The 17,599-nt window shown below is 50.2% G+C and overlaps 8 protein-coding genes across 8 annotated transcripts; 3 read left to right on the top strand and 5 right to left on the bottom strand.

The window, feature by feature from the left end:
* Positions 1 to 1,190: 1,190 nt before the first annotated feature.
* Positions 1,191 to 2,924, top strand: N7533_006346 (uncharacterized protein; the record flags this gene model as incomplete). The annotated part of the gene is made up of 5 exons (XM_057102996.1): positions 1,191 to 1,383; positions 1,448 to 1,492; positions 1,556 to 1,893; positions 1,957 to 2,271; positions 2,328 to 2,924. The coding sequence occupies 5 exons, from the start codon at positions 1,191 to 1,193 to the stop codon at positions 2,922 to 2,924; spliced, it is 1,488 nt and encodes a 495-aa protein (XP_056962626.1).
* A 134-nt stretch (positions 2,925 to 3,058) lies between these two features.
* On the bottom strand, positions 3,059 to 4,676 carry N7533_006347 (acyl-CoA synthetase; the record flags this gene model as incomplete). Its single annotated transcript, XM_057102997.1, has 2 exons — positions 3,059 to 3,223; positions 3,276 to 4,676. 2 exons carry the CDS (start codon positions 4,674 to 4,676, stop codon positions 3,059 to 3,061), a joined length of 1,566 nt encoding a protein of 521 aa, XP_056962627.1.
* Positions 4,677 to 5,435: 759 nt separating this feature from the next.
* On the bottom strand, positions 5,436 to 5,720 carry N7533_006348 (uncharacterized protein; the record flags this gene model as incomplete). Its single annotated transcript, XM_057102998.1, has 1 exon — positions 5,436 to 5,720. One exon carries the CDS (start codon positions 5,718 to 5,720, stop codon positions 5,436 to 5,438), a length of 285 nt encoding a protein of 94 aa, XP_056962628.1.
* A 1,018-nt stretch (positions 5,721 to 6,738) lies between these two features.
* On the bottom strand, positions 6,739 to 7,524 carry N7533_006349 (uncharacterized protein; the record flags this gene model as incomplete). The annotated part of the gene is made up of 2 exons (XM_057102999.1): positions 6,739 to 7,022; positions 7,080 to 7,524. 2 exons carry the CDS (start codon positions 7,522 to 7,524, stop codon positions 6,739 to 6,741), a joined length of 729 nt encoding a protein of 242 aa, XP_056962629.1.
* Positions 7,525 to 7,766: 242 nt separating this feature from the next.
* N7533_006350 (exocyst subunit EXO84) lies at positions 7,767 to 9,955 on the bottom strand (the record flags this gene model as incomplete). The annotated part of the gene is made up of 3 exons (XM_057103000.1): positions 7,767 to 8,145; positions 8,205 to 9,483; positions 9,562 to 9,955. The coding sequence occupies 3 exons, from the start codon at positions 9,953 to 9,955 to the stop codon at positions 7,767 to 7,769; spliced, it is 2,052 nt and encodes a 683-aa protein (XP_056962630.1).
* Positions 9,956 to 10,605: 650 nt separating this feature from the next.
* N7533_006351 (TOM complex receptor protein TOM20) lies at positions 10,606 to 11,305 on the top strand (the record flags this gene model as incomplete). Its single annotated transcript, XM_057103001.1, has 3 exons — positions 10,606 to 10,663; positions 10,741 to 10,986; positions 11,088 to 11,305. The coding sequence occupies 3 exons, from the start codon at positions 10,606 to 10,608 to the stop codon at positions 11,303 to 11,305; spliced, it is 522 nt and encodes a 173-aa protein (XP_056962631.1).
* An 843-nt stretch (positions 11,306 to 12,148) lies between these two features.
* On the top strand, positions 12,149 to 13,963 carry gel2 (1,3-beta-glucanosyltransferase gel2; the record flags this gene model as incomplete). Its single annotated transcript, XM_057103002.1, has 5 exons — positions 12,149 to 12,157; positions 12,278 to 12,408; positions 12,484 to 12,583; positions 12,666 to 12,950; positions 13,028 to 13,963. The coding sequence occupies 5 exons, from the start codon at positions 12,149 to 12,151 to the stop codon at positions 13,961 to 13,963; spliced, it is 1,461 nt and encodes a 486-aa protein (XP_056962632.1).
* Positions 13,964 to 14,426: 463 nt separating this feature from the next.
* Positions 14,427 to 16,898, bottom strand: N7533_006353 (F-box and WD domain protein; the record flags this gene model as incomplete). The annotated part of the gene is made up of 1 exon (XM_057103003.1): positions 14,427 to 16,898. One exon carries the CDS (start codon positions 16,896 to 16,898, stop codon positions 14,427 to 14,429), a length of 2,472 nt encoding a protein of 823 aa, XP_056962633.1.
* Positions 16,899 to 17,599: the final 701 nt, after the last annotated feature.

Below are 17,599 nucleotides of genomic sequence, written 5' to 3' on the forward strand. Positions count from 1 at the left end.
ACGTTCTGTCTGGATATCTTTCGTAGGTGCAGCTGCCTCGATAGAACGTCGCAAGCTGTGTATAGATTAGACAATCTCCGTTTCCTTTCAAGAACCTGATCACCCCTCGTTCTGTGTATGTTGTATATTATGTGTCATCTACGTGTTTTACGTGTTACGTGTTATGTGTTATGTGTGTCGTGTGTTTTCAGCGTGCGTTGCGTTCGGTCTGTTTTTTGGTTGGCGTTTTTCTTTTTTGGGTTGGGTTGGGGTTCCGGTGGATATTTCATTTTTCACGGCATTTGGCATTTTATGTCAACAACTTGAAATAAATACTATTTCTGATCATCAAACGTGTTCCTTGTGTAAATCTAAATGTAATCATGCAACAAAAATCCATAGATTTTGCTCTTCATGCTCTGTTTTCAGTATAATAATGTTCTGCTTTCAAAGGTGGTGGAGACATTTTGAGCTGGAATATAGCGCTGTGATTGGCCAGCCAGTTTGGGGAACCATGGGAATGGGGTTACTTGATTCGGTCAAATCAATTAGTTCAGGTGGGCTTCTCTACAACTTGATATGCTAGAAATATTCAAGGTGCTGATGAGAAGAGCATGATCGTATATAATTTTGATATATTCTGAAGGCAATAACGAATTTTCATCGCAGATATTCACCCTTTTCTTCACCGAAGTCATGGTCTATCTCGATGTTCAATTGTTGCAGTTGCCTGCCATTTTTTTCGAGACTTTATAACCTAGTATCTCTAATTTATCTTCCTGCATATTTCAATTGGTATTTATCGTTCCACATATCATTCAACATGTCTATATATCATTTATATTATAGTTTCGGGGGAAACTGGCCCCGCCCGATGGTGTGATCTCCCACCTCGATTGTTCATTAGCCTCGCGCCTTCACTGGCCAATCCGTGCTAGAATAGATGCCAAACAGAACGTCATTCGCTACCTCCACAAATATCGATACCCTTTCTCGGCCGGGTCAGGGGACATAGATATGATGCAATCCCTGGAACACGAGGTTGGCGCGTGGTCCGCGGAGTAACTACAGTATGAGGTGCTCTCTTGATTTTAAGGTTTGATACCCCAATAACACTCGGCTTTTCTGCACGTCTCATATTTGTGTCACTTCTCTCAAAGTCGGAATTTCTCACAAGACTGAGCCCTTCCATCCAGGCTATTGTCGTGACCATGTCAACCTCGGTTGAGAAGAAAGATGAGTCTGCCGTTAGTGGCATAAATGATGCTGCGACATCGCCGTCATCTAGTAGCCTGTCAGAGGGCACCGGTATTAACGAGAAGAAGTTGCTGCGGAAGTTAGACTATCGTCTTCTTCCTCCGTTGATTCTGCTCTATCTGCTTTCCTTTCTGGATCGAAGTAATGGTGTGTAATACCTGAGTGAAAAGTATTCCGTGTGCGCACCCGTTCTGACCTATAATTTATGCAGTTGGCAATGCTCGACTCGAAGGAATGACCGATGATATCAAGATGTGTACGCTGCTCTCCTTTTATATAAAAGTATCCTTGAGTGAAGCCACCTAACTTCTCCGTATAGCGGGAGACCAATACCTCACTGGGTTGACCTTGTACTTCATTGGTTACGTTCTTTTCGAGATCCCAGCCAACGTTGTCCTCAAAATGACCACTCCGAGAATCTGGCTACCTACATTAACTCTTATCTGGGGTATTGTTGCGACATTGTTGGGTATCGTTCAGAATTACTCGGGCTATCTCTCCTCCCGATTCTTCCTGGGTGTTGCAGAAAGTGGTCTCTTCCCTGGAGTGGTATTTTATCTTTCCATGTGGTACAAACGAAACGAGCAGCACTATCGCGTTGCATTATTTTTCAGCGCGGCTAGTCTTGCCGGTGCTTTTGGCGGTATATTGGCATGGGTAAGCTTGTTCAAAAAACATTGAAGTTGAAATATAAGACGATAAGACTGATTGTGCAAACAGGGTATCGCACACATGAAAGGCGTTGGCGGATACAATGGATGGAGATGGATTTTTATATTAGAAGGCCTTCTCACAATCATCGTGTCTATAGTTGCCTACTTTTGGGTTTACAACTATCCAGACACCGCCGAGTTCCTAACTGAAGAGGAGCGCGATTTCATTCAATTTCGCCTCAAGAATGACAGTGATGCTACTCGAGATGAAGCATTTACCTGGTCTGCAGTGCTGGATGCGTTCAAGGACCCCAAGACTTGGCTCTATGGTCTCGGCTTCCATACAATGAGTCTCCCACTGTATACGCTTTCTCTTTTCCTGGTGAGCGAAAATATTCTTCTATTGGATTCCTTGATCAAGTGCTCATACTGGAATAGCCGACTATCATTAAGGAACTGGGCTATTCCGCGGCTCAAGCACAGTTGCTCAGTGTACCTCCCTACGCCGTGGCGTTCTGCACGACTATCGGCGTTGCCATTTTATCGGAACGATTACGCCTTCGAGCTCCTTTTATCATGGGATCTTCGGCGCTGGCTTGCATTGGATATATTCTTTTGATCTCACAACACCGACCTGGGGTGTCCTACCTCGGTACTATTTTTGCTGCGGCGGGTATCTATCCTGCGGTTGCCATTGTCCTCTCGTGGCCTGCAAACAATGTGTCAGGTCAAACCAAGAGATGCATCGCCAATGCGATGCAGATCTCGATTGGGAACCTGGGAGCGGTCATTGGAACACAGCTGTATCGGACTGAAACAAGTCCCCGGTATTTCCTTGGACATGGCTTTGCCCTGGGTTACCTTGTCGCCAATATCTTTGTGGTAGGAATTCTGTGGAAAGTTCTTCAGAGAGAAAATGTTGAAAAGGAACGTGTACGTGAAGCACAGGGACTTCGACCTTTGATGGGTGACATTGGCGATGCAGATGGTGATTTCTTGGGTGACAAGGATCCGCGATGGGTTTTCCAAACCTGAGCGATATGAACGAATCTGGTATTTATTGAAATCTTATATCTTACGAGAAGGCTCTGTGGGCACGAATCTATCATATCTTGTTCATCTATTCACTGTAATCTATTTACATCGAAGTCTCATACATGAAAAATAATCTAACGGATTTCCGGCCAGAGCTTCTGTACTAAGACCTTCTTGTTGATCTTGCCCATGGCATTGCGTTCAATACCACTGACCACTTTCAGAACGGTGGGTACCTTGTAAGCAGCCATATCCTGTTTGAGTTCCGATCGCAGTGCTGGAAGTTCGACAGGCGTTGTCTATGTAGTGTGTTAATAGAGTCCAAATAAAAGTTCTCAAGGCCAAACTTACTCCATCGCGGAATTTGACCACAGCGGCGACCCTCTGGCCCCATTCTTGATCAGCCAATCCAACAACTGCGACTTCTTGAATCGAATCCAATGCCAACATTTTGCGTTCGACCTCGAGTGCGGAAATCTTGTATCCTCCTGATTTGATAATATCGACAGATGCTCGTCCCTGGATGAAGTATGCACCGGTGATATCACGCTTGGCGACATCACCCGTTTTGAACCATCCATCCGAAGTAAATTCGGAGGACGTAGCGTCCGGCTTTCGCCAATATTCAATAAAGACATTGCCGCCCTTGATTTCAATCATTCCCTCCTCGTCATGTGCATCGACAATGTTGCCATCCTTGGTCAATCGAACTTCCACGCCAGGCAAAGGCCAACCAACGCTACCATCGATTCGTTTTTCCACTTCAAGTCCACAACTCAAAGCCATGCCAATTTCAGTCATGCCGTATCGCTCTAGCAGAGTCTGTCCCGAGATTTCTGCAAACTTCGCTTTGATGGGTGTCGGGAGGGCAGCAGAGCCTGACACGATCAATCGCAAGGCTTGTGCTCCGGCGCGGGCCGCGTCCTCTTTATCTGTACCGCGGATATTTGAATCAAAATAGTCGTTCAAGCGGGAGTAGATTGTGGGGACTGCGAAGAACATGGTCGAGGAGTCGCGATCCTGCCAGCGATTCCAGATCTCGGCGGGGTCAAATTTCGATCTCATCTCGACAGTAGTACCACTGAGAAGACTCGCAACTAATCCATTTACAATGCCGTGAATATGGTGAAGGGGCAAGACGTGAATGAGGTAGTCTGAAGGTGAGTACTTCCAAGCTTTGACCAAGGAGCTCGCCTGGAAGTTGATGTTTTCGTGGGTGGTGACGCAACCCTTGGGCCTGGAGGTCGTTCCGGATGTATAGATCATGAGTGCTCGGCGGGTGACTGGGAAAGAAGGCGAAAAGGAAGGTAGTGAGGGCTTCTCGTTTCGGCTCAATGGATCGAGACCCATGAAAGGAATATCCGTCGAGCACCCCTCGCGCAGTCCTGGCGCAAGTTTCTCGAATGCGGGGTGGATGATGACCAGTGACGGGGCTGAGTCTTCAATCACATATAGTAACTCTGCAACAGGGTGAGATGTACACAGGGGCACCGCAATACCTCCTGCAGCCCAAGTAGCCCATTGAGTCACCACGTAGTCATAGCCGGTCGCGAGGAAGGCAATGCGGCGCTCCTCCAAGTCTGATACCCCGAGTAGTTCGAGAATGCCTTTCCTCAGGGCAGCGACGTCCTCCAAAAGTTGAGTAAAGGTGAATGACTGCTGCTTCACTGAGTCGACGACAGCAATCTTCTGAGGATCACTCTTCGCATGCTGCTGTGCGGCCACAAAAATTGGTAGCTCAGGGATCGGCATGATTGTGTCTAGTCGGGCCGAGGAGCGGGGGAGGGTGAGGATTGGAAGGGGAGTAAAGCGATGAGAGAGGAGAAGAGTGGATAATGCGACTCTTGAAGAAGAGATGATCAGTAACGAATGATCATTAAGTAACGTGAAAGCTCAGGTTTGACTTGGGGAGGATGAATTGCGTCGATTCAAGGGGCATCGGCATCCAAATGCGAGGCCGAATCGGAGTAAATCTGGATGCCGACGCCCAACGTGGGGCAAATTTAATGCAGCGCTGAAGAATGTTCAGCCGGCATTCTTATACTAATACGACTCGGAGGGCTATGTATCGATTTGGCCTGTAGCTTCCTCTATTTTAAGACTTCGCGGCGAAGTAAAACTACTACCAACTAGTTATCACGGATACCATACTATCACCCTACCAAAGCCTCGTACTTTCATCCGAAAACCAACGCCCTAACTTCAATGCTTTCCCTCCCCTTCACATCAATTCTCTCCGATGGATATGAAAATGCCGTATGTACCACTCTCTTTACCACTCCCGCCTGATTGTCAAAGCATTTGAGGAGAACTCGCTCATCAGTTTCCAACTCCAGAACAATACTTCCATTCCGCCCTGGGATTGTATTTCACCCCCATAATCTCGCCATTGAAGGATGAATAGCGATGCTCAATCTTCACGTAATCCAAATCAGGTGTAGTTGTTGTAGAAGCGAATGCCATAGGTGACGATTCAACTTTGCTGTTGATCGGCCGCCATACATTGATGATTTAATAGCGACCTCGGAGGAGATATTCCCCTGCCTGTGAATCATTTGCTGCATGTCGGCGTACTCTCAACTCTGCAGAACGTGCTGTCTGGTCAGTATGGACTTGATTCACTGGCTGGCGTGCGGCATTGGCATTCGATCGCCGGATAGTTTGGTCGAAGAGGAAAATCAATCGAGCGCCAGGGACATTGTCCAGGAGCAATTTTTCGACTTCTGGATAGTAAAGCCACTGGATTTCCTCGTCGTCGAATGTCTCATCAGTCGAGGACGATTTGACCTCGCGCATTATTTGGAATGCGTCGCGATCTAGGAAAAATTGATCTTCCTGTCCCCGAATATCACAGATTACGACCGTCTAAAAATCGTCTCTGTAATTTCGGCGAGCTTCTCCTTCTGATGGATCTTCAACCTAGTTGAAAGGCTCGGAGTTATCGATAGGGTCCTGGAAGAAGGCCAACTTCACTTCAATGGGAATATGCTTGGACTGTGACATGGTGAGACTGGAGGTTGACTGATAGGATTGACGAGTTAAGTTGAAATTTCAATAAATACTGATTTACAGGAATGGAGTGGTTTCAGGTGTGGAGTAGTTACTTATAGTGGAAATGTAATATTTCAATGATGGCATCGGCATTTGAAATGCCAATAAATCCGGTTGGCTTATTATCAAAGGCCGAACATTTTACCTGCAGGGCTTCAAAACGGGTTGACCCTGCTGGCCTGCTAGATCAGCCACCGTCATAAAATCTTAATCATTTTTACCACGACAAAATTCAGCACCAAGTTGAATCGAATCCACTAAGTCAAATATCCGGGGAAATGCGTTGCAAAATAACTTGAAGACACGGTGTTGAAGTTTGGTAAAAAATACTATATATCACTAGCACCGTGAAACTGTGGAATCCATGGATATTTTTGGTATCGTCGAACGTACTACTAGTACTTCATCCACAGTCATCCATAGAAGAATAGTACTACCGTATACTGATCTTGAATAATCAGCTAAACGCCCGGGCGATCGATTGGGACTTTGAAACTATTTAATAAAACGAAGCGGTCTCTTTCAAACGTTTTCTAGAATCCGCTCGTATGGAATCAACAATATCAGCAGCATTTCCCAATGTATTAATCATGCCCACGCCTGTACCAGCCCATAAACTTCCCATATCCTGAACACCAAGACCTCCTCCGCCAGGCCCATTCATAGTTTCCGACAGCCAAGCTCGAATACTTCTGATATATTTGCCTTTAGTATACAGTTCATAGAACTTATTCCTCAGACATCGACCATCATAAGTTGTAGGCTAGAAATTAGGGCCCCAGATTTCGTCGAAGACACGAGATCGCGCGGTAGACTGACCGCCATCAGAGGCACTGAATACAGCATCGCGACATATTTGAGGAATGTGGGACTCGACGGCTCCAAGGAATCGTGTTCCCATCACTGCCCCCGAAGCACCTAGAGTAAGTGCCGCGGCGGTTGCTCTTCCATCCATGATTTCCCCCGCAGCGATCAAGGAAATTTCGATTTCCAGCTTTTGAAGTGCATCCGCAGTCTCGGGGATGAGAGACACGATGCTTGCTCCGGCTTGATGTCAGTGGCCCCCGGCGTCACTTCCTTGTAGGACTAGTGCATCGGGATGACAAGCCTGAGCTACATCCACCGCAGCCTGCACACTTCCGAGCTGCACCCAAATGTCGGTTTTGGGTGAAAGTTTCCGAATACCCTCCGCCCAAGTCCTCATTTCGCTTGTTCCGGCGAACGAAAGCCCTGCAACGGCAGGCTTATATGTTGCAAATAGTCGCATCCATGCATCGATTGGAGATCCGAATACAATTACCCCGAGTCCGATTGGTAATTGATCTGGATCAGGTAGAATGGAAATGATATCTTTAAGCTCTTTTGTTGTAGAGTCTAGCTCTTTGGACAGAGTGTGCATGTCGTCTAGATATCCGATTTGGCTCAGGCCACCGGCGCGAGTGACGACTGTTGCTAGCTCACCTGTGGCCACACCACTCATGGGGGTATTGGCGATGAGAGGAGCCTGTATCCATGGGAGCCGAGTCTTCAATGAAGTAAAAGTAGTCATGTTGCTTGACGATTTGGGGAAAGTAAAAGCGGGGGCAATTCTTTTTATACTTGAAAAGGTTGGTGAGTCGCGGACCAAACACCGAGTGAGTGGCGACGGAGGTAGTTGGTTCGGTGATTGATCGGGTTTTTGGTGGATATTTGAAATGGCTATAAAATGGGGGCTTGGGAAGTATGATGAAACATCTTGACACCTATCAGACTAAACACAATTTGTATTGCTCCAGTACTATGTATGCTGTCTTAAATAATCGCCGGCGCGTTAGGCGTAGCTGTCATCTTATCAGGTTGAACAACTCGTGAGCCATCCTCTCCATCTTCCAAACCCCGCGCGACGAGATCGGTAAAATCAACGCCCACTGCCGTTAGTAGGGCGGCGTGCTCATGGACGATATCAAGGCATTTTTGCCATACCGAGGTGCCGCGCTGAACACTACTCAGCTGGCGACCTAGCAAGCTGTTGAACCCATCCAGATGGTGCTTGGCCCAGCGAATGCAGGAACTGCTCATCACGCCAGGAAAGCACTGTTGGTAGATAGCAATGGTGTTTTTGATGAGAGAGAAATAAACGTAAGATATCTGGAAGATGTAAAGGGGGAGATCGCCCTCGAATACACATGCCCTGTTGTGATTGTTAGGAAAATGCATGGTGGGTAGTTATTGGGAACGGATGAGACTCACCGAATACGCTTCGCAATGACATCAGTCCGTGCCTTCAAGTAGGTCTCGCGGGCCTGGTCTTCAAATCCGAGACGGCTTAGCCAGCCCACGTTAGTCTTGGTAGCAGTTGGGAATGATTGACTGTCCACTAGGGCGCGTGAAAGCATGCCGGCCAACCGCGTGGCACGTCCATCCACCTTGACATTGATCACATCTTGTGCAATCGCATTGCCTTTTAGGCCCTTGGCTAGTTTGCGCAATCTTTCAATGGTCGAGACTGCTTCCTCGAACCGCTGCAGGGCAATATCGATGTCCAACTCATCCACTTGTCCCTCCACCCAACGAAGGTTTTGCTGCTTGCCGTCGACGTCGATTCGCAACTCGGACTTGTCGCGAGGCATATCGGAGATGTCAAGCGGCTCTGCCTTCTGGGAATACGATACGTGTCGTCCTGAGAGGTAGCCGTATGCCTCCAAGGGTTTGCTAGCAGCCTCAGTCTCGGAGCGCAAGGTTCGGCGCAGGTCTTCAACCGTCTTGCGGAAAGTCGCCAGCAATTCGTTTTTGGTTGAGGTGTCGCGTTTGTCTTGACGATAGGTAAAAGGCTTTGAGCCGACCCGGACACTAATGGCATTTCCAATGCCCCGATCGAGCGCCTCTTCTCGGGCGGCGCCTGTGCCTAGGTTGGCTGCGAGGTCAATCATATCAATATCTTGTAGAGGCCAACACTCCTCGGCGACCAACTTGGTTGGAACGGGGCCACGTTGATTGGGGTGATTCTGGTCGACGCGCTTGCGTTTCTTCGCCGCGACCAGAAGGTGATCATTCAACAGCACGATATGGACGGGCCGTTTTGGTTTCCAGGTCGCCGAGTCCAGCTCGGCCCAATGACCCGTCTCCAGCACGATATGTCGCCCGGGAACCGCCGGCAGGAACTTCTGAGAACCCTCAACCGTTTTCCACAGCGTCTGCAGTTGGACGCTCCACATGCTTTCTAGATTGGCGACGGAGCTGCGATTCGAGTGGCGCTTGGGGAAGTGATCGTCGACCGGAGACATGAGATTAGGGCTGTTTCCGACATTGGTCTGTCCAAGGGCGGTGGTGAGCTCGGACATGAGAGTGCGTAGGGTGCGCATTTCATCCTTGAGCTTCTCGGCCTCTCGACTGATTTTGATGAACTGGGTGCGGTTCTGGTAGACATTTTGCTGTAGGTCGGTGGATGTGCGATTCTTGACTTTGCGGAGGCTTTCCTGGTATTTCTGGATCTCTTCTTCCGACGCGTTGGCGAGGATATTGGTTACGTCTGGAGGGGGGGTCGCAGGTCAGCATTGGAGGGACTACGGAAGGGGATTGAAAGGAAAGGAGACAAGAGAGGGCATACATCGTTCCACGGGGAGACCTGGGTCTCGCAAGGCGTTGAGGTCGACCTTGGGTATTGGGGTCGCTCCGTCTGCTGGGGATGGTTGGCGCGAGATGGTGGACGGGGCGGCCAGGCCTCCGTAACCACCACCAGGGACGGGAGGCGGCAGGGCAGGGACCGGGGGAGCGTTGGCATCGAAATCGGGAGCAGCATTGAATCTGGTAGAGTAGCGTCGCTTGACGAGGTCGGAGGTAGCGCCGCTCTGGGGAGCTCGATCGTGGTTGGGGACAGCGGCCTGGCCGACCTCGGGGGCTCTGGTATTGGCGGGCAGGGGGCCAGAGATAGGTTTGGGGGCACTGATCTGCGGGCGGCGACGGCGAGATTTGCTGCGCAGTGTCAAACCGCGACTTTCCATGATGGCGGGGTGGGATGGGATGGGGGAGAGAAGGAGGTGGAGGAGGAAGTTGGGGGGAGACGGGGAGATGAGGTGGAGAGGCACCTCTCATAGGTATACTATAGTAAAGTAATACTAAGGGAATGGAGTCTATAGCACCACCGCTTGAATCTTTAATAGCTTCCTATTGTTTAATATAAGAGAACTACTTAACTGGTTATTAATAGCATAGTGACTCAATTTTAAATATATTATTCAGTACTATGGAGCTGACTACCTAGGTATGTACTACCTACGGCTATTGTATTCCAACGTGGCTTCACTAAGTATGGTAACAGTAGGTTGGGTACCAATAACTAGTAACTAGTAACTGGTAACTAGTATATTGTATATGACTATATACTACTATTTGCAGTATAATATAGTATATAGTATACAACATATACTCGACTACCATGCTATATCTTATACTATACATAGTACGCTGTATGTATAACTGCAGGTGCTCTGACGTTGTCTCACGTGACCATCAAAATTGTGCTTCAACTCGGTCCAACTCGGTCCAACTCGACTCAACCTTCAACCCTCAACTTGATCCTTGCTCTTTCAACTTCCCCTTCCTCCCATCCCCCCTCATCCCTTCCCTCCACATTCCCTTCATACCCTTCATCATGCGCACATCCGCTCTCGTTGCTGTGTCGGCTGGCACCATCATCACCGGTCTGCTCGGTAAGATCCCATCGGATTCGACCTGTCCTCAACTCGTCCCATCAACCTTGGAAGCTAACCATTTGATATTTCTTTAGCCTATGCTGCCTACTTTGACTACAAGCGCCAGTCCGACCCCGAGTTCCGCAAATCCTTGAAGCGCAACAACCGCAAGATCGCCAAGGCTGTCAAGGAGGAGGAAGAGGCCCACGGCGCCGCCCAACGCGAGGCCATCAAGGCCGCCATCCAGAGCGTCAAGGCCGAGGGTTTCCCCACCGACCTGGAGGAGAAGGAGTCCTACTTCATGAACCAAGTCGCCAAGGGCGAGGGACTGTGCTCTGAAGGTACGTGTTTTTGAAGTCGCGCCGCGCCGCGCCCGGAGGCCGCGGAGGTCCTCGGCATATGATAAACGGCTAACATTGACTTTTTTTCCCTTCAAACACAGGTGATAACCAGATCGAGGCTGCCATTGCTTTCTACAAGGCCCTCAAGGTCTACCCCCAGCCCAAGGATCTGATCTCCATCTACGACAAGACTGTCCCCAAGGAGGTTCTTGAGATCCTCGCCGAGATGGTCGCTATGGATGCCAGCTTGAACCTGGGTGGTACCTTCACTGGTGGCCCTGACCTGTCTGCCAGCACCGACAACCACGGTGTTGAGTAAATGCGACCACTACCACGACCGCGTTCCTCGTGACATGCGAAAAGAAAAGAAAAAAACCACTAGAGCTTCAGCCCAACCGGAGTCCAGTCCAGTCCAGTTCCAGATTGAAGCTCGGTGGTCTGTATTTGTTTCCCCTTCCTCCTCTCCTTCTCCTCCTCCATCTTCATCATTCGACATATCCCTTCTGACCTGCTCCGCCACTCTCCACTCTCGACTTTTTCCAATTTCTCCTCCTCTTCTTTTCCGGACTGTGTATATGTATTGGGTCTTGGCCAACGCCGCGGAGTGGCCTTGGAGCCTTGGTATTTCTGGGCGTGACTGGTTTCCTCGATTGCGCCCCCCCCCTGATTTTTATTACTTCTTTTCCCCCTTTGTTTCTTCTTTGTGTTTGCTTCATAGCATTTGGACCCGGGAGAGTGATGTGTGAGCAAAGGGCAGAGAGAGAGACTGTGTATTTTAAAGCGAATGAAAGGCCCCAATGAATTTAGAGTGCGCCCTGCTTGGGTATCTTCCATATTTGATGACTTCATGAGGGTCTGAGAGGGTCTGAGAGGGTCCTAGTTTGATTTCCGAACCCTGACTGGTTCTGTTCCTCTTTGAATTCCCCACTTGGCGCAGTTTGGGGTTCTTCAATCTTTCCCCCCACTCGCGATCCCTTTTTATTTCTTGCGTCCTCAATTTGGCTCCCTTTCTCTTTCTTCTTTTCTTTCTTCTCTCTTCAATCGTTCCTTCCTGCGCTCGTCGCACTGTCATTCTTTTAAACAAAACGAGAGAGAAAAAAAGAGAACGGGCCTTAAAAGTCCTTCATTTTCAACTTTCACATTTGGCCCCCCGATCGTCAAGATGATTGCCGTACGTGTTGGTTCCCTGAGCTTGGCTTTAACGATCGCTCCAGGAAGTGATAGTCATGAGAAAAAGTACCAAGGTACTCCGCGATGTGAACTTTTGAACTAATTCCAACATTGTTTCTAGTCTTATAGTCGCATCTTCACGGCCCTTTGTGCTCTGGCTAGCACCGCGGCCGCTGTGACCCCCCTCAAGGTTGATGGAAAGGATTTCGTCAACACCGACACTGGAGACCGTTTCCAGATCATTGGTATCGAGTAAGCCTACCCTGATCTTTCTTGTTATCAGTTTTGCGCCAGGTCATGATATAATATATTGACTTTTCTGGCCAGTTATCAACCCGGTGGTCAGTCCGGCTTCTCTACCAAGAAGGACCCCCTGAGTGACCCTGATACTTGTCTGCGTGATGCTGCTCTCATGCAGCGCCTGGGTGTAAGTTCTTGGTCTTTACGCCGATATTTGGCAATGCCATGTCATATGCGCCATGTGATCAATGGCTGATGATCCTATATAGATCAACACCATCCGTGTTTACAACCTGGAGCCCTCTCTCAACCACGACAAGTGTGTCTCTTACTTCAACGGTGCCGGTATCTATATCATTCTGGATGTCAACTCGCCTCTGCCCAATGGCTCTCTCAACCGCGGTGAGCCTTGGACCTCGTACAACCCCATCTACTTCCAGCAAGTCTTTGGTATCATCGAGGCCTTCAAGTCTTACCCCAACGTCCTGGGTTTCTTTGCCGGTAACGAGGTCATCAACGAGGATGCTCAGTACCTGGTCCCCGCCTACGTTCGCGTGAGTTGAATTGATCTTTCTATACCCATTACCCAGTGTTCTCTCGATCAAACTAATCAAACCCACCCTGCAAATAGGCCGTCATCCGTGACATGAAGGATTATATCGCTAAGCACTCCAACCGCACCATCCCCGTCGGCTATTCCGCCGCTGACGTCCGCAACATTCTGATCGACACCGACCGCTACTTCGAGTGCCACATGAAGAACTCGACCAGCTCGCAGGCCGACTTCTTCGGTCTGAACTCTTACTCCTGGTGCGGCAAGGCTTCCTACAAATCCGCAGGCTACAACGTCTTGACCGAGGATTTCTCCAACTCCACCATGCCCGTCTTCTTCTCCGAGTACGGCTGCAACGAGGTCAAGCCCCGTGTCTTCACTGAGGTCCAGGCCATCTACGGCGAGGAGATGACCCAGGCTTTCTCCGGTGGTCTCGTCTACGAGTGGACCGAGGAGGACAACGAGTACGGTCTGATCCAGGTCAACAAGAACGGCAGCGTCACCCTGCTGGTCGACTACGAGAACCTGCAGGGTCAATTCGGCAAGCTGGACATGGACCGCATTCAGTCCAGCAACTCCTCGCAGACCAGCGTCACCCGCGAAGAGTGCAGCGCCGACCTGATCACCAGCAAGAAGTTCCTCAACGCCTGGAACCTGCCCACCCGTCTGGACAAGATCAACAACTACATCGAGAACGGCCTTCCCAACAAGCCCTCCGGTTCCCTGGTCTCCGTCTCCAGCACCTCCATCCCCGTCAAGGTCTACGGCTCCAACGGCAACGAGATCTCCGATATCAAGTACAAGGTTCTGGCTGACGGCCAGGTGAACAAGCCTTCCAGCACCGGTACCAGCTCTACCAGCAGCAGCAGCGACTCCTCGTCCTCTGGCACTAGCACCTCGTCTTCCTCCACTGGAACCTCCACCTCCACCAACGCTGCCTCGATGAACGGTGCCTCCTCCGTTCTCGTTGGCGGTGTTAGCGGCTTCTTAATGCTGCTTGCTTCTCTTCTATAAACTCGCTGCATTTGCAGATCTTTTCTTGTAGTCGATTTGGGGTGATTTTGTTCCAGTCCTTGGACGCTGTGGTTTGCCATGGTCTGTCTGTCGTTCATGTAATTTACTTGGTTCTGTACATTGTCTGCCCTGTCGGCCAACAATCCGTTACCAATATCCAATTTTCCTTTCACAAGTACTTCTCTTCTTCTATTCATCTCATCGCTTACTCTGCGATTTGTGCTTTCCTTGTAGCAAATCTGGATCATAGTTGGACTCGCGATTGTAGTATCAGAGATCAGTATTATGCTAGTGCTAAACATTCGCAGCTTACGCTGACAGGTGAGCTGCTCCTCTGAATGTCAAGAAGAACAAAGAAACACTAGTAAAAGAAACATGCAAAAATGCAGGGGTAAAACAAGAACGAACAAGAAAAAACAGTCTAACTAAAATGTCACAACCGCAACATGCAGCACGCCCTCCATCACGTGGCTCTCGCCTTGCCCTTGCCCTTGGCAGAGGTTTGCGAAGTCGATACTGGCGGCGGAGCGAGGCCTGGAAATTCCTCCCATTCATCCTGTTCCTCCACATTACCTCGACTCTTATTCTCTGCCAGACTGAGCTGAATCGCGAATTCCAGGTCGTCCATTTCTTGCTGTCGACTGCTTTCCGCAGCCCCAGGGGATGATGGCTGAGGTGGTTTCACACCCTTTGCATACTTGATGGGGATAGACGGGGTCTGGTCGATTTGTGGGGCGGGAGAATCATCTCCAAGAAGACTCAACCGTATGGCTTCTGCAAGGTCATCGTCCACGTCATCGTCCATGGGAGTTTGGTACGGGGATGAGGAGGAAGAGACGTCCCCTAAGCCGAAAGAGCTGGGACCAACAGCATCGCTGAACGATGTGCTGGTAGCAGAACTTGCGATCGCAGTTTGATCACTTTGCTTGGCAGCCTCGTCAGGGTGAGCTTCCTGGCTAAGAAGCTGAGCATATGCCAAAAGCTGTTCCTCGTCAATATCCGGACCGAGGAGGTCGACGCCAAAGCGGGCGCTGAGGTGTTCTCGCTCCTTGTCATCTGCGATTTGCTGTCGCGTCAATTCAACGCGCTCGTCTTCGATGAAATCCCGGATTGCGCCTCGGCCGCTGTTGTTGAAACGCTGGCCTTCGGCCGCACCACCATTGCCACCGCGCAAGCCATGGCGCAAACGTCGCTTGCTGACATTGTACTGATCTGCAGCGGATGAGCTATAGGACCAGTACCGAAGGTGTGTGCCGAGCGAAACCATTCCGCGCAGGTTCGTTGGATCTGGGTCAAGACAAATAGCTCCCGTTGCAAAGTAGTTATTTCCAACCCCGAACATGGAAGCTTCGGCTTGTACCAGTCGACGACGAGCCCGGGACGAGAATCGAGAGTTCAAAGTTCGAATTGGGCGAGTAGACGATGCCAGCGGGTCCCACGCCTGGACAAGGCCATCATTACCACCGTGTACCAAGTACAAAGACGTCAAGGCAATGCAGGAGACTTGAGGCGATTCTGTTTGAATAACCCGCAGCGGGGGAATCGAGTTGATGACGTCCGTATTCTGCGCCGCAAGTGCGCGAATGTTCCAAACAAAGATCATGCCAGTACCAGTACCCACTGCCAGATAGCGAGCCCGTTGGCCAGGAATCTCGATACTAGACAGTGGCTGTTCCATATGAGGTAACATAGGCGAAGAGGTCGCAGAGGACAACGAACTTCCCGACATGCCGAGGAGGGGGTCTTCTGCTGCCGTCGGGGTAGCCCAGTTAGAGTTATCCAGGGCATTGGTGGTAATTTCGACCGATTTCCTATCGCCAAAAGTGAAGTCTGAGATCCGCCACTCGGTATCAGCTACAGCATTTACTCGGACTGACGAACGAGATGGCGGAAGGCTGTCGCCAGGTGTAGGACTTGGGGAACCTGTCGGGCCACCGAAGAGAGAGACGTGGGCCTTCCTTTCAGTGGGACGGGAGCCCGGGGTTGACGGACGGGAGGTTGATCCGAGTTTCGACGCCGTGCGAACATATCTTCGAACCGATGCGGTTGCAGCCTCGCCTCCTCCACGAGCGATGACGATAACTGCCTCTCCGGCTCCGGTGCCATCATCTCCAGCAAAATCCACCTGCAGGTCACGCTCCATATTCCAGCCTTCACAAAGCTTGCGGAAATGTTTGGGCCTAAAAGCAAGGAACTTCTCGATCTCCCTGGTCTCCGCAGCAATCTGATTTACATCGAGTTGCATCGAAGCTGAGGACGATCGCGGGCTATAACTGCCATCAACCAATTCCCGACTGAAAGGGTCAGGTCGAGCCTTCCGGCGACTGAGTTCAAGAAGCTCCCAGCGCACATTTCTTCCTGTCTTCCATGCAAGCTCATCAAATTGCTCTGCGTTGAACTTGGCATTAGACGGAATGTCGGGCTTTGGAGGAAGATCGACAATGTAGAAGATCTCTCCCAGCGCATTGAGAACCACGGCCCATACTCGTTTCTGGGAATGGCGTTTGAGTGAGTAATTGTCGTCCACGGCGATTCCGATGATAGGGACACCAGGGCTGAGGACCCATTTTGCAGTGACTTGTCCTCGCTCATACCGACCCTCGTAGCTCGGATGGGGACCCATCGCATAGGCTGTCAGTACACCCGAAGAGGAACCGGTCATCATAGCAACGAGACCCCCGGTTGTCTTGAGGATCGAGGATGACTTGGCGATCCACACCGAGCAGACAGCATGCGTAATTTGATTGACCGCAGGGATGCCGAGATTTGGGTGAGAACCCAGCTCCGAAGCACCGAGGAAGCGGCCTCGTTGTTCGGTTGTAGAGATGAAATAGCTCCGCCCTTGAGGGCATCCTTCGCCATAGATCATACCATAGGGTTGACTCACGTCCATGGAGTTGGACGTTCCAACCATCTCTCCTGCTCCTGAGACCATAGGGAGCATCACCCGGAAACATATCAGCAAAATGTCGAAATATCTGGTGATCATTAAGACCCCAGGTGCTCACTTTCACCAATGATGGGTCACTAGCAGAAGCAATGCCCTGTTCGGACGCCCCGTGGATGAAAGTGGGTTCCTTGTCGCTGTTGAACAATCCGTGGATCTTGCTCACTGGAAAAAGCAAGTTCGATGTGTACGTACACACTGCGCTACCGTTTCGAGCAGCTGCGGATCGCACTGCGCCATGTTTCTTGGACGGCTGAAACTGCGCCGGCTTGCCTCGGCCTAACGACCGCATCAAGCGGGTGCGAAGGATATATTCACTGCGCCAGGATGCCAGTGCCGTCAATCGTGCGAACAATCGTCTATCCGAACCCGGCTCCGTCTCATCTGATACGGCATGCCGATCGGACTCTATAGCCTGAGGGCCCGGAAAGAAACGCGAAAAAGCGACTCGCCAAGCATGCGGAGTAGTGACCAAGTTGTGGAACCGGTGGGAGACCAGTGTCATGGCTGACAGGGTATGGGGAGGCAGATGCGACAAGATATGAGTGAGTACCTCTAGAGCGGGGCATGTTAGAGCGACTCGGGAGTGAAGGTATTCGGACAGGACCAACCGTTGGGAAGCGACTCTAAGGGAACTCGGGAGTGTCTAGAGGATTGAATAACTTGAAATACAGGGTCGCGTCTCTGTG

Source organism: Penicillium manginii (genome assembly GCF_028828005.1).
Source record: "Penicillium manginii strain IBT 31320 chromosome Unknown utg000004l:1.0-7231830.0:1.0-7236170.0, whole genome shotgun sequence".
Taxonomy (NCBI): Eukaryota; Fungi; Ascomycota; class Eurotiomycetes; order Eurotiales; family Aspergillaceae; genus Penicillium; species Penicillium manginii.